Below are 14,751 nucleotides of genomic sequence, written 5' to 3' on the forward strand. Positions count from 1 at the left end.
CTGCATTGTTTAGCATTCAGACATTTTTTGTAGTGCCAAATTTACTGTTATTTTATTTTACGAGCATTTTTTTCGGTATTTCGCGCTGGTATTTTTCGCTAATGTTTGCAGCATTTGTGGGTCAACAATTTAGTTATGTGACAGACTGATTTGTTGTTATTATGGTCACTCACTTGCTGAACACACCTGCATGCCACAAGACAACAACCACAACAACAACATGTATGTATAACAAAATCAAATAAATTTATTTATAAACGAGTTTCTGTTACTGACCTGCTGCTGCTCCTACAGACGCACAGACACTAACAAACCGTAATAAACAGATATAAAAGGTGAATTGTTGTTTTAAAGCGATCACCTGTTTGTCTGTTTGTGGGCCAACTGACCGACGGCGGTGGCAAGCGTACTGGCGCCTTCAGACCGTTTTTTTTTTATTTGTTTTCCTTTCGAAGATATTTCTTAACTCTTATGAATGGGATTTCGGCAATTTCCGGCGCGTGCTAAATACTTTTATTCTGAGTAGGCGATTATGGCGTAAAAATGCTATTGTTTCTGCTTGCTATGATGTTCTCGGGATTGGCAAATGTAATCTACATATGCATACATATTTATCCTTAATATTTAAGAAAGCATAATCATATCTACTTAAAGACCGTTTTCGAAAACAATTTCAAGAGACGATCCAAGGTTCTGACTATTGAATTCTTTTTGCGAAGACAGCGTTTTTATTTTTTATGCATTAGTCAAATTTTAGATTTTTAAATATAGGTGAATCTGTTTTAATAAGACCTTTTCAGCACTTATATACCTTTACCTTACCTTACCTTATATACCTTTTTTCAGCACTTGCTCTGTAATTATGTCCAGACATACATACATGTGTACTTATTTAATAATCTAGTATTTTGAAGAATTTCTTTAGTTTGGATTCGAACACTATATTATAGTTTATATTATAAGAAAAGTTAATCATGTGAACGAACTGTAAATAATAGGTTTCGTGGCTGGTCTTGAATAGTTCAATTACTTCAATTACTGTAATTCACATATTTGCCTGAGGTGCAGAAAATAGCAACAACATAGGTTTTAGCCAGCGATTGGCAATTACACTTTCGTCGATGCTGAGTAACTCGCCCCTCAATCATATAGACCAAGTGGGCCAACGCTCGAAAACTGCAGAAGTCGAACACAAGTAGTTGAGTTCCTGCAGCTGTATGAAGTTTCGGTTCGGTTTATGTTGTTCGTTCGTTATATTTATAATGCGAAAAAAACAAGAAAGCTGCTAGTTAAGCACCTCAAATCAATTAACGCTTAATGGTTGCGCTTAGCAAAATGCCGCAATTTAAGCGAACAGTTAGCTAGCTAGCCAGCTGGGCGCTAAACACCAAACGCACCGGTGTGAGCCACGACGGTTTGACAACTCGGCAGCACGGTGGCTAGTTGCATTTTTTTCGATTTCGTCTGTTCTGCCCATTCATTTGCTGCTGGTCCGGCCACGTTGTTTTGCATAGACACTTTTACGTACGCTCATATATGTATGTAGCTCAACATGTGAGTGTGTGTGTCTGCTTATTTATGGAACTTATAAAGTTGCTGGCTCATTGAATTCAGAATGAAACGGTAAACGAGTTACGGACTTTAAATTTAACTGTATAGGCGGCTGCTGTGAGACTGCTGAAAGAATGTGCAGAATTGAAAGATTTGCGAATGCAAAAACAGCAGAAATTCCACATTGAAATTGCAAACGTGTGTATGCATATAACGGTTGCTGCTGCAACAAACACAACGCTTTTCAAGGCAACAACCATGGCAACAAAAAAAAAAAAAACGAATAATATTAACAAAACGAAGTTAAGTCCACTGCAAAAAGTTTCGGTTACTTACTTTATGTCTCTACTCGGTATTAAATCCGCGAAGCTGACCATACCATGCCTGTGTAGCTTGGTGCAATATCTGGTCCAGCGCTCGCTATGACACTACGGATTGAGACTAGGTAGCAGGTTCAAGTCGCCACTAACATATTTAACAAATATGCAACTACACCAACAAAGGCAAACACCCCTCTCTCCCTCTATAAAAGCTGTTGCATTTTCATATTGTTTAGCGCTGATAAATACTGAATTTTGTACGTAGATTTTCGGTGTTTGTCAAGTTTATGCGGTCCCCAAAAAATTTCGTAGATTGCAGCAGGAATAGAGCTTAAACATGGGGTTGCAAGGTATAGCAAGCATTACAATGGAAGTGCTTTTTTTGTGAATAAACGAATAAATACCTAACACACCCAATTGTCAAGCAAACCTTAAATAAATTGGAATTTCTCATTCCTTACATCCTTCAAATTCTAAAATTGAATCAAAACTTGAATGTGCGCACAAAGTTATACAATGGGCTCTAACTAAGCAGGTATGAAGATACCCCTAAATACTTCCTGTCAAGCTTAAAAGTACTGCGCGCACAGCTGTTCAGCTTTTGTGTTACCTTTCCCCCCAATGCATACGTGTGTACATGCAGGGCGGCTTAAAACTATTGTGCACATATAACGCTCGTACAATGTGTGGCGCTTGACAGCTTGCAAAATTGCTATAAATTAAGTTCGTGTGCAAGAGAACATAGAAAATGGGACAGCATTCGGTTGTATACAAAGGAAATTGCGCAGCTTTTTTGTTAAAGCTTAGTTAGTGCTCAGTATCTCAAACAAGATATGTATATCGCGGTCTGAACGTCTTCGCGCAACCCCTTGAAAGATTGAATGGCTGAACGCCTATTGTGCTGCCTGCCTGCCTTACTGACAGACTTGCTGTCACGTGTGACACAAAATTCGCATAATCATATGAATTAGAGTAGAGCTGGCAGTGGCAAATGGCGCATGTGGAAAAGCAAACGGCAGCTGCGCAAAAGCCAACATCTGTAAGTAGCTGCCATTGTGGAGCAGAAGTGGGAATAAAGTGCGCTCACAAATGCATTGCTGCAGTTTGGAGAATTTACTACTGACACGCCACCATACCATACCTTCTCTTGCCCCACAACACACTACTCCTTGTAATTACGGCTTTCTACTTGAAATTCAAGTGATTTGATGTTGCCATCGTTGCCTACACATTTGATATGCACTTGTCCGTATGTATGTCTGCCTAGTAATTTTCAGTCGGTTTAAATTCTGTAACTGTTGTTGTTGTTGCTCATATTAAATGCAACATTAGTGATGCTTAATATAAATTGTGGAATAAAATATACTACACCCTGCATTCCATTATGCCATCATTGAAAATTTGCTTATGTTTTGTCAGAGTTGTGGCATTAGGATTTCACATTAATTATTCTGCTCCAAATTGACATTGCGAAAATAAATGTTTTTATCCGCATTCAACTTGACAAAAGTGTGAGAATTTCGAATCTTTAGTAACTTTTAATTAATTGCTTTCAAAGCTTTATAAATCCAGTTATTTTAAGAAGTTACCCAGGTTTGAGCGATCTATAGATAACTGGTTTGATTGGGGAGGAATGTCGGGTGAATATTTGCATACATTAGACCAATTTCTTTCAGGTGCTACAGAATATTTTCGTTACAATGTTTTCGAATTGATTAAGAATACTTACCACACATCCAATCCGCACTTTCAACAAGCTGTCCGCGTTACAGCTGGGCGGTATATCCCTAATTAGGTGATTTGAAAACTTTGTTGGCTGTTGTTGTTGCTTATGAAATTCCCTTTTCTGCTTTTAGTCAGCAGTCAGGTGTGTTCGCATGAAGTGCGGCTGCCGCTAAAGCCTTCCAGTGGGTAATACGATGCGAATTTCACTGTGATTGTCGTCGTCGTCAGCTCTTACATATACATAAATGCACTTATGTATACATAGCTATACGAGTATATGCTTATATGCGCTTACACATATTGTAAAATGATGCAAAGATATTAAAGTAAAGAAATAACACGAAAAAGGAAAAGTATCCGATTGCAATTTTGCGCACAAAACTGAACGATTCGCTAAATGAATGACTGGACGACAGTCTATGGTCGTACTCGCTGAACTATTGATTAAGTAACTTTGTGATTATAAAAGTAATTATTTGCTGTTAATTTGCTGTTTGATTAAGCTATTTCACTGGAAAAAAATGAATTCTGGTTATTATGTCATTTTGTTTTTGTAATGTTATCATATCCATATTAATTACAGTGAAATATACATGCTCGTGTATAGAAACCTATACTCTTTTGTATGCACATCATATGCGTCGCAGTTGTTATTTATACATCGGTTGGTTAAATTTGGAATGTGCTCGTACGAGTATGTTTAACTCACAATGTTTTGCAGCATAACGTCAGTCAGTTTGTGTATTTAGCAATTCTTGCTTACGTTTTCGCCATAAAAAACAACAACGTATGCGTTAAAAATAATTGTTTTTCAAGTAAAAGTATTTTAATTTTGTGCGATAAAAAATAACAAAAACAAATGCATAAATAAAATGCGAAATTAAAATACGAGTAAACTGAATTGTTGTTGCAAATAAGACTTGTATTGCGTCTTGTGGTCAGTTTAATTGAGCTATCAAAGTCTAAAACACAGTCTCCAAATTCAGTTAAATCATTTAAATATGTTTATTTTTATTTTTCGCAACTAAATCCGTTATTTTTGGATAGTTTGCACTTTTTTTTTTAATTTTTCATTGCATTAATTTCGTTTACATATTCACACCGAATGAAGGAAAATGCTGCACATGAATCACACAATTAAAGCTGGTGCGGATTCAACAACAGCAAATACCAATTTTTTTTTAACAAATTACTGTCCTAAACGTCACTAAGCGCAGCCCAGAAGAATTCCGATTGTGCTCATATTTATCATTATTTTGCATGGATTTCACATTTGTCTCAACTTCATTTGAATAAAGCGTTTGTATTTTTCACATCAATTTCGCATTTCACATAAACCTCGCAGAAACCACATTTAATTTGAAGTTCCATTTGCATTCGATGATTAAAAAATGTTGGAACTTCTGTTGATTAAACAGAAAATTAAATTTGTACAGCCAAAACGCGACACTCTTTCCACCTTTTGTGCCCAAACAATAAAAATGCATTGAATTCAAACATTTATTACCACATACGATCGGCGCTTGTTGCACAAAGCGTTTTTATGAAAATGAATTGCTTCAGAGTGCCTTTTTCTGTTTGTTGCTTTTTATCGTTTAACGTAAAGTAAACACGGTGACAAAGAAAGCAGCTAATGTGTGGCAGCACACCCTACCAACCGTATAACGTGACACTCGTTCGAAAACTGAAAGCCGTTCGAAGCCCCAACTACGACTTGGTGCTCGTAACATGAACGCCGTGTGTTGATCATATGACATGAGCAGTGCTTTTGGGGAGTTTTGGTTGCTGAGCTTTCAACTAGAAGTGCCGAACGTGTTGTGTGTGTGAGTAAATGTTCGTTTTTCTAGTATGCTTTCGTTTGTGTGTGTATGTGTGTACTAAACAGCTGTTCAGTGATCACGCTCAACTGCATGCAGTGCTTATAAATGCAATCACTCTCTTAATCCAAACTTGTTTCTCTCTTTAGTCGATTTGGTTGGAATGATAAGCGATTTATCCATGTTGCACTTTTCCATCAAGAGAGGAATACGACTATAAACAGCTGTAAATGCGATCGGTGTGAAGGGAGTATTTAAGTTTTTATGGGTGTTTTAACTAGCCTGCTTTGTATACCTACTGGATGTCGCAGAAACTATGACATCAAAATTTTAATGTACATTTGTGATTCAAAAGGTATTTTAGAGAAAATATATATGTAGAACGGAAGGTGAACCAATTTTTTATGATAATTCTACTCAAGATCACCACGATCATGAGAAAATTTATTTCCTAATTTAATTCCTAATATTAATTTTTGACCGTTCGCTTCTATTCAATATATCTCTAATTTTTTATTCAATCACCAAGATATGTACATATGTATTTCACTTTGGTGATAGTAAAACTGGCCCTACAAGAATTCTGCAAAAACACGACCTTGTCAGTAAATTCATTGATGCATCCACTAATGCAAGTGTTTGTGTGTTTACTTTTTTTAGCTAAGAGATAGCTGTTTGCATTGCTTTGCTTGTCAACTTTTGAGATTTTTGTGCTCTTTAACGTAGAGAGAACTGACTGGAAGCAAGAGCACGAGAGTTCAATGGAAAGCGGTGCCTAATGTACAATTTGCGAGTTTATTATACAGTTGTTATGCTGGCGTTGTTTAATTGAATTGCGAAAAAAATAATTAAATATTTCTGCTCAGTTTTTCTTCATTAGTTTATTCTTGTTTGTCTGATTATTAAATATGTATACATATTCAATAATTTTTAATATATTAATAAAGTAAAATTTTCATTAGTTTTATATGTATGTTAATCGTATATATTTCGAAATATTTTACTTGATCATAAATTTACTAAAGACGACTCTCACACGAACAAAGTGCTAAACAGTAAAAATACCAAAACGCTCCATCAACTAGCTACATACATAACTTGTATACTGTAAAGAATTTAAGTATTTCCAATTAATTAATGATTTCAAAAATTTTACGATGTCAAAGAATTGCTTTCATATATTAACATTACCGAAGGTTTCTAATAAATAAACTAGCTCCATTTTGATTACAGCAATGTGATTTCTTTTACATATTTTGTTATGAATTATTCTTAAGTGTCTACAGATATTTGTTCATAATAAACAGTTGTACTGTTCTTAAATCTATGCTTTTAGATTTTTTATTCGTGGACTTGTTCCATTTTTAAGTACCATAAAATTTGAATAAATTCAATAAGTCAATGCAGTTATGTATTCAAAATACCTAGTAAATTTGAAATATTTTTAACGATTCTCCATTAAAGCTTAAACTTGAGTTTTCAATTAATTGTTTTTTTAATTTAAAAATTCGCATGAATGACAGAGTGATGACTCTCTCCGCTTGTTAATTAAAGTAATGTACATTTATATTGTATTTTAGTTGCACTCGAATGTCATTAATAAATAAATATGCATTATCGTAGCTTTTCGCAGCGCCTGGCTTCATTGCTCTTCAACGAAATAGCGTGCAGCCAATAATAACGTATTAAGCCACCGTGTTTAACCGGAAATGTGCGAAATCAATTAGTTAAAATTTTTTAAAGATGATTTTCTAATGAATTACTTGTGGAAGCTAAGGGCGGCACTTTCCCTATTTCTTCTCTTCGGGTATATTACATGCGAGTACTTATGAAAGCTCAATGTAAGCTCTAAACTGCATGAAGAGCCTGAACTAAAAAGCATTGCATGTACATTACCAAAGTTTGCTTTTCAACTTATAATTCCAAAAACCAGTCCAAACCAAAAACAAGCATAAAATGTTATATGAAATTGAATAAAATTATCTTATCAGTAAATTTCAGTTTGTATATACTAAATGTTGTTTTTTTTTGGTTACTACTTTCGTCTTTATTTAAACCTTCAGTGGCAGGAAGTTGCTGAGTCTTTTTGTGACGTATGTGCATGTGCTATAAATTATGGACAAGCGTGTTATCACTGCACAAGAAGCGCAAATAAATGGACCGATTTGCATTTAATTGGACAAAGTTACATATGTACTATTTATTTGTTTTCTAACGTGCATAATCGTATATATTTAGAAACGCCATAGCTTCATTAAAATTACCTAAAACCGCATGTACGAGTACAACTCAGATCAACACACACGAGATTTATTGTTAAGTGCACCGAAATTAACCTGTGCCGTTTCCTAAAATATTTCGAATTTAAAAATGTTCTTAATCTATTCTTGCACGCAAAGCCTTAATACGAGTATGTATATCATCTTCCCGTTTTCTGTTTAACCGACCCGTCATAGGGTTTACTTAAATTCAAATAATTTACCGTTCATTTGTCAATAATATATTTTAATTATGTTACCGATCGCACGCTTCTTCCGATGCTCCTTCTTCTCTACCGCAGTTATTTACGCTTACAAATCTATCAAAATTCGCTTATTCTACAAATATCCAAATAATGTACCAGTATCTCTTCGGAAATATTAAAGTTAATGTTTTCAACTAAAAGCAATGCGTCGCCAGAAATAACCTGTCCTACTGAATTACAACAACAACTACGCTTACGTTCTACAAAAAATATTCCAATACTTTGCTTTCCAATTGTTTCGTTTTGTTTAACTGTATAGAGGTCGCTTTGGGAAATGGTATCTACTGCTAGGGAAATTGCTGTATTTAGTCCGGGACGTATAGCAGAGGAATCGTGCGAGTTGCTCATGCGGTTGATTACCTATGACGGCATATGTGTGCAAAATTAGCTGGCAACTACTTCCGAGACTGAATTGGCGCGTCGTCGTTTGGTAATCTGCTTCCACAGCCGGCGATTCAACGAAGGTTTATCCTAAGATGATAAAATAATAGTTTTCAAACGAATTATTTGCCATAGTTTCATTTTACATTATCTTTTCGTGGTGACATCTGTACCCCGAGGCGGTGGACTGGTGTACCACTTGCGTTGGATTCACTTAGTGAGCTCTGAGAACAGTTGGGAGAGATTGGGCTTTCTGAGTTGCGTCGTTTTATGAAGTTAATTCTACAGTTAAATATAGAGATGTTAGGAGCGCTCTTAAAATCAAATCTATTGTTGCCTTACTACTTACAATCGAGATCCTTTTCCCGCTTCAATCAACGCACTCTCATCGCGTCCGATCTTACGGGAGCGCACATTAGCAGCCTCAGTCTCCATGCCCATCGAAGAAGTACTCTTCCTCGTCACTTGAGGACTTGTCAAGGAATCTCTGCTCGTCGTCACCACCACTGTTTCCATTGTCATTGCGTTTGTTGTCGCCTTCGCCTTCGCCGTCGTCTTCGTCTTGACTCGTGAGCCACTCTTCAATTGAGACATGCAATATGTCTTCTCGCGTCTCGCTAAGATTTCGAGATCGCTTAATTTGCTCTCGTCGCTGTTGCAATTGTAGCTTTTGCTGCTTTCTTCGCCTCTTGCGTAGTCGCCGCTGTTCCGATCCGCAGATGCAGAACTGCTCCATGTATTTCGATTTGGCAGCAGGGGTTGTGGAGCGCCTCCGACGCGAGCGCCACCAACCAAACCTGTCGTTAGAGAGCTGCTGAAGTTGCCGTAGGTCGGACGTGGACGTCGGTTCACAGTCGGCGTGTCCATCTTCGAGTTTCGCTGTTGAGAGAACGATATGACAGCCTCTCTTGGCTGAACGCGATTCGTTGCTGAACGACTCAATAAATCGCGACCCGTCCGTCGCTGAAATGTGGATAGGTCGTGCCTGTAGATAAACATTATTAGATGTTGTTCTAACTTTACATTTAATATGTGCTATCTATGTACCCCAATATTCTTGTTAGATCCGGACCAGGATCGTAACAAATTAAGTCTTCGTCGCCGAGAATGTCGTGATTGAGTGCCAATCGCATTTCTAGACGAGGACTTAAACCCGAACCAATGGGCGCCGGGACAACGTCCGATTTTGAACCGTCGTTGCCGCACTGCGTTACTGTTGATTTCTTCACTGCTTCTATTGGAATTTTCTGGGACGCATACGCTTGTTGTTGTCGCTCCCCCTGCAGTGGCTGCTTCGTCGTCTTCGAAGCTGTTGTTAATGATGAGGAGGCTGCCTTGCTGGTGCCTGAACCCAGCAGAGATGTCTCTATTATCGTTGAAGACACCCGCTTTGCGGACGCTGGAGCAACGGGTGCGGCGACAGCAGAACGCTGATTGCCACCGGCTGCTGTCTGGTTCGCTGTCGCCTTCACCATCGCTGCCGACGGTGCTACTTTTGTGGTAGGCATAGCGGTTGCGGGCGTTGCATTTGTACTTTCTCCGGCGGTGCTTACAACCGCTGAGTAGCCAACGTCAGCAGAAGCGCCAGAACTTCGTTGAGGTGGTATTGGCTGTTAAAGGAAAATAAAGATTTAAAATTGTTGTGGAACTTTAACGAGTTGAATCAGTACTCACCGCCTTCGGCATGTGAATGCCACTTGTCTGCAAATTTGTTTGTGTTAGCAACAGTCGGCGCGGTGGTGGCGGCGGTGGAACGAATTTCGCCGGCCGCACAATTGTTGTGGATGTAGTTTGGGTACTCCCACTGGCGCTGTTGCAGCTGCTTTTCGCGGTACTGCCGCTCGCGCTGTTGATTGTTGTAGAAATCGATGAAGGAGGTTGATTCCGTGGCGACGGTGGCGTCTTGATCGTCCGCGTCGTCGTCATCATCATAGTAGTAGTACTCCTCATCGTCGCTTTCATCTCCACTTGCATCGTGACAGTCTGCTGTGACGCTGCCTCCAATTCCACTTCTACTTTCGCCGATGACGGCGTTGCTGATGTCATTGGAATTGCCGAATTGGCTCTCACTGTTGGTGGGCTGTTGGTAATGCTGGTTGTACGCAGAGGCACCATTGTACGCTGTTCGAGTAGGTACTCGCAGGATGAGGCCTTCAGAACAGCGACGGGCAGAGCTGCATTGTTGGCCAGATGAGGTGGTTGGGATTGCGCGAACGCCTGCTCCCAGCTCGTCGGCATTGACGTCGGCGGTGGAATATGACCATGTGTATGTGGTGCTTTCACGTTCTCCTCCATCTCCATTTCGTAGCTCTTCTCGTTCGAGAGATCCTCGTCGCTTGAGCTTCCAGCTGAATCCTTTAAATAGTGGCCATTTGTCGTTGTTTCCCCCTACCAATTGTTGGGAATAGAATTCAACTAATCAATTCTGGTTTATAGCGTACTATAAGGTTGTTGTGGGTGGTGTGTAGTTGGTTCTGGAGAGTCGTGGATAGTTGGTGGACGAGTGTGATTGCGGCGGGTCGCAAAGACCGCCAATGGAATGACGATGATTGTGTGGGAATTGGAGATAAGTTTGTAAGGAATTCTCGGTGAATATTTATTGTTGGCTTTGCAAGCGAAAGTTATTGTTTTTCAGTTTTTTTTGTATTACTATGGTACACGTACTGGTGTGTGGTGTAATTTGAAAAATTCCTAATACTTTTGTTGAGTAAGTCGATATGGGTTTGCAAGGCAGTATGCCTAAGCCAATTCCAATAAAAGCTTTTCACAATATTTTTTTTATTTATTAACTGTTTATAGGAGGTAATGGTTGCTGTTGTTTGTTTTAACTTTTTGTTTATAATTATGTAGTGGATGTTAGTTGTTGTTGTTATAAGCAATTAACTTGTAATAAGTGACGTAGAGCAAATGTCATTTCTTGATTTGTATGAATTGGCAATGTTGCAAGTTGTGCTAGAGCTTCACTAGCCGCACTACGACTTTCTAGAAGACCAAAACACATACACATACATACGTTCATACATACATAAACATATTGAGCAGTGGCGCAATGATAAAATGCAAATGGCAAGTGGCAAATGGCAACATGAGTGCATACATCAATGGGCAACAGAAAGCATGAAGTTGATGAAATATGAAAAGAAACAGATGTAATTATGAAAATAATATAATAATCGAATGAAAGCGTACAAGACATGTGAAAAAATGTGATTCGGTTATATAAGAATTAAATAAAATATTTCTAACGGCAATTAATTAGTAAATATAATAATAATTATTATTAGTTAACTATTAAATATGATTTATAAAATATTCGAAAATGTTTGAAGCTGTGATTCCGTGATTCAACTAAACCCACAATATTTACGTATACATATAAGAAAGTAAGATTTCTATATTTGAACTATGCATGCAAACGCAAAAAGCCGACCCACCTTTTTAACATCTTCACTTTCCTGCTGGGTCTTTTCTTCATCGCTTTCAGTCTCCTCCTCAAAAAGTGGCTCTAAGCGACGTCTACACCATTGATGATTTGAATTTCGATTGATTTTTAAGTGATGAATTTAAAATGAGTTGATGAAGTAAATTATAATTGAAAGTACAATGAGATTTACAAACTAGTGATCATTCTGATATGCTAATTCTAATCATATGTAAATACTTCGGTAATTATAAAAATCTATAATATTATAAATCTACACGAAATAGCTCATATTTGAAGTCCTGCTTGCATTATTTGCCTACATTTGTATACTATATACATAAATGTTCTATTTGAAGCCAAATATAGCAACGATTAAGGTGTGACTATATCCAAACTATTTGTTATATTTTTCTAAATTGTTTACGTTTAAATGAAAGAATATAAAAGTATTTTATGCGTGTCTTAAAACAAATAGTATTTTATTTACTTCCAAATCCGAGTTATATCCAAAGTACGTATAGCACTAACAAAACTACACAAATTTCTTTAATAAATCCGTAGGATAATACAATTATTATCGATATAAGTCTATATTTTTAATATATATTATATATATCTGCCACTAATCGAAAACATATGCTACGTGTTACAACTTACCGAGGCAATAGTCCCCGTATGGTGCTTGCCGTCATTGGTGGCGCCATAAGCAGTTCATCCATCATTAGCTCGGTATCGTCGTCATCATTTAGTGAATTGCTTGATTTGGTAGGTGACTAAAAATGAAGACAAACATACATTGATTAATCTTGCATCGCCTACTTGTGTTACTTTCTTACTGAATATGTATTTTCCGAGTTCACTAGATGCATATCGTCGTTGTCTCCACCACTTGTCGGCGTTCCCCAAACTTCCTCTCCAGATGTGGCACCCGACGTACATTCGTCGGCTTGTTCGTCTGTTTCAGAAGTAGTGGCAGCCGGTGAGGAAGTCGTTTGGTCTTGATTCCACCTCCCTAAATATTTATCGATAAATGCGCGTGATTCCTCAAAAAACGACATTTTATTGCCTCCCACCAGTTCGCTGGTTCGACTAGTCCACACACCACCTACCAACACACATGATCCGCCAGCCACCACTTCGTTGTTGTATACGCTAGACCTACTGGTTTCGCACATATTGTCCACCGTATCGGCTCGTGCTTTATCATCCAGATCATCATCATCCTCTTCTTCATCATCGCCAGGCACTTCGCTTTTGTCATCATCATTATCTAGTTCGTCTATTTCACCGTCCATTCGATCATCTGAAGGTAATTTCTCCAGGCTGGACATGGTACCGTAGCGCCGCAGAGCATTGCTCATTGGGCGGTACGGGGGCTCTTCGTCTAGTGGTGATTCATCGCAGGAGTCCTCGGGAATATTCTCAATTACTGCCTGGCGGGGTGTGTTGCTTAGCTGCAGCTGAGTTGCTGTGCTAGTTGTTAAATTTGTTCCGCTGTTGTCCCACACATTCGTCGAGGTCATGGTAAGCAACGCTTCAGGCGTAGGTGGTACAACAGCGATAGTCGGCACAAAGGTACCGTCACAAATGGAGACGGGCGCGGGTGCAGGTGCTGTTACAGAAGTAGGTGTCGGCAATGGAGCAGTGGGTGTGGTCTTAGTATCAAAATGTCTCGCCGATAAACCAGCGTATTGGAAGGATGAGTGCTCTGCGGACTGGCCACCGCAAATGCACTTGCAATGCTTGTACGTCTTTTCACTTATCATATTGTTTGCTGACTCTTGCAACTGCAGTTGACGTGGCATTTGTGGTGACTGTTTAGGTGAATCGATCAGTTTACAAGTCTGTTGTTCCACCTCATCGGGACTGAGTGTCGTATTCTTGAAATCAGCGGGGGTACATTGACAGTTGCATGCTATGAATCGGAATGCTGATGCTGGGGTGCTAGGTGATTTTGGGGATTTTAATTTGACAGGCGTGTGCGGAGATTTAGGACTTTTCGTATTGGTGCGACTCGTATCCGCAAAATGTATGCTACCCTGTTCCTGCATCCGGTCCTGTTCTTGTGTACGTATTATTTGCGCTGTTTCCGTAATGGTGACAGTGGTTTTAACCTTTTTGTCAGCCGCTTCCTTTGTCATTTCTTCCGTAGCAGTTTGTAATGTAACTCGGTATGTTCTTGGCTGTGGTTGTTGTTTTTTGTCGCCAGCTGTTTTCTGTTCGTTGTCTCTATCACCGCTAGATGAGCTCGATAAACAATATCCATTCATTAATGCCGTGTGATGATTATTTTGTGAGTCCTGTATGCGAGGCACAAGCTGTGGTCCAGTCTTTTCATCCAAACCTTTTGCCTCACGCCGTTCGTCTAAAATTCGTAATTTACTGAAGCTGTCGGTGAGCCGGCGTTGTATTTCATCGCCACCGGCGAATCCACTGCTGCTGCTGGGTATCCCACCAATACTGTCGTCCGTTGCCTCTGATTGCGAGAGATCATCGGTTATTAGTTGCGCCACATCGCTTTCTGTATCACCGGTTTCCCGTTTACTACTGCTAGCTATTACTTTGGATGAGTGTTCGCTGGGCTGTTCGCCCGTGATAGTACTCGATGATATGCTGGTGGTGCTGCCAGCCTGGCTAGCATTCCCATTGAGTCTGCAGCAGCGATTGGGTGACGACTGGCTATGCTGCACCTTCAGTGACGTACATACCAGCCCGCTGCCACTACCGCCACCTGCACTAACTTCGGTGATCATTGCGCCAATGGCCGACCGTTGCGTTTGTGAGGTGGACATAGCGGGTGACATTGACTGTTGAAGACCCAAAGCCGCTTGCTGACAATTCTTATGACAATGACGACAGACTGCTAGTTTATCAAGCACAATGGGACTAGAACGTACTGTGATCTGGCAATAAGTTGAAACAATATGAGTGAATAGTGAAAGCATCAATGACCCAACAGTGCACCGCTAATTAAGACGTTTATGAACTAGCATAAGTCAAACGACAACT

The 14,751-nt window shown here is 39.1% G+C and overlaps 2 protein-coding genes across 12 annotated transcripts in view; both read right to left on the reverse strand.

Moving 5' to 3' along the window:
* The window catches only part of LOC105212717 (mucin-2), a 41,936-nt gene extending 36,619 nt beyond the window's left edge, over positions 1-5,317 (reverse strand). For 3 of the 8 annotated variants that reach the window (XM_011184884.3, XM_011184885.3, XM_029040413.2), the window contains exons 1-2: positions 5,104-5,317; positions 3,601-4,107 (exon numbers count right to left, since the gene is read on the reverse strand). The gene's annotated coding sequence lies outside the window, so the exon portion shown is untranslated. The other 5 variants (XM_054232491.1, XM_029040415.2, XM_054232492.1 and 2 more) reach the window with 5 other exon arrangements.
* Positions 5,318-7,008: 1,691 nt separating this feature from the next.
* Positions 7,009-14,751, reverse strand: part of LOC105212745 (serine-rich adhesin for platelets) — a 38,996-nt gene continuing 31,253 nt past the window's right edge. For 3 of the 4 annotated variants that reach the window (XM_029040407.2, XM_011184961.3, XM_029040411.2), the window contains 8 exons: positions 12,579-14,645; positions 12,400-12,515; positions 11,753-11,834; positions 9,993-10,706; positions 9,366-9,928; positions 8,668-9,303; positions 8,465-8,600; positions 7,009-8,408 (listed from right to left, as the gene is read on the reverse strand). In XM_029040407.2, the coding sequence (XP_028896240.2) occupies positions 8,322-8,408; positions 8,465-8,600; positions 8,668-9,303; positions 9,366-9,928; positions 9,993-10,706; positions 11,753-11,834; positions 12,400-12,515; positions 12,579-14,645 (4,401 nt within the window). In that variant the 3' untranslated portion in view covers positions 7,009-8,321. Of the gene's footprint in view, positions 8,409-8,464; positions 8,601-8,667; positions 9,304-9,365; positions 9,929-9,992; positions 10,707-11,748; positions 11,835-12,399; positions 12,516-12,578; positions 14,646-14,751 lie in introns of those variants that run through there. The other variant, XM_029040409.2, reaches the window with a different exon arrangement.

This window comes from Zeugodacus cucurbitae, chromosome 5 (genome assembly GCF_028554725.1).
Source record: "Zeugodacus cucurbitae isolate PBARC_wt_2022May chromosome 5, idZeuCucr1.2, whole genome shotgun sequence".
Taxonomy (NCBI): Eukaryota; Metazoa; Arthropoda; class Insecta; order Diptera; family Tephritidae; genus Zeugodacus; species Zeugodacus cucurbitae.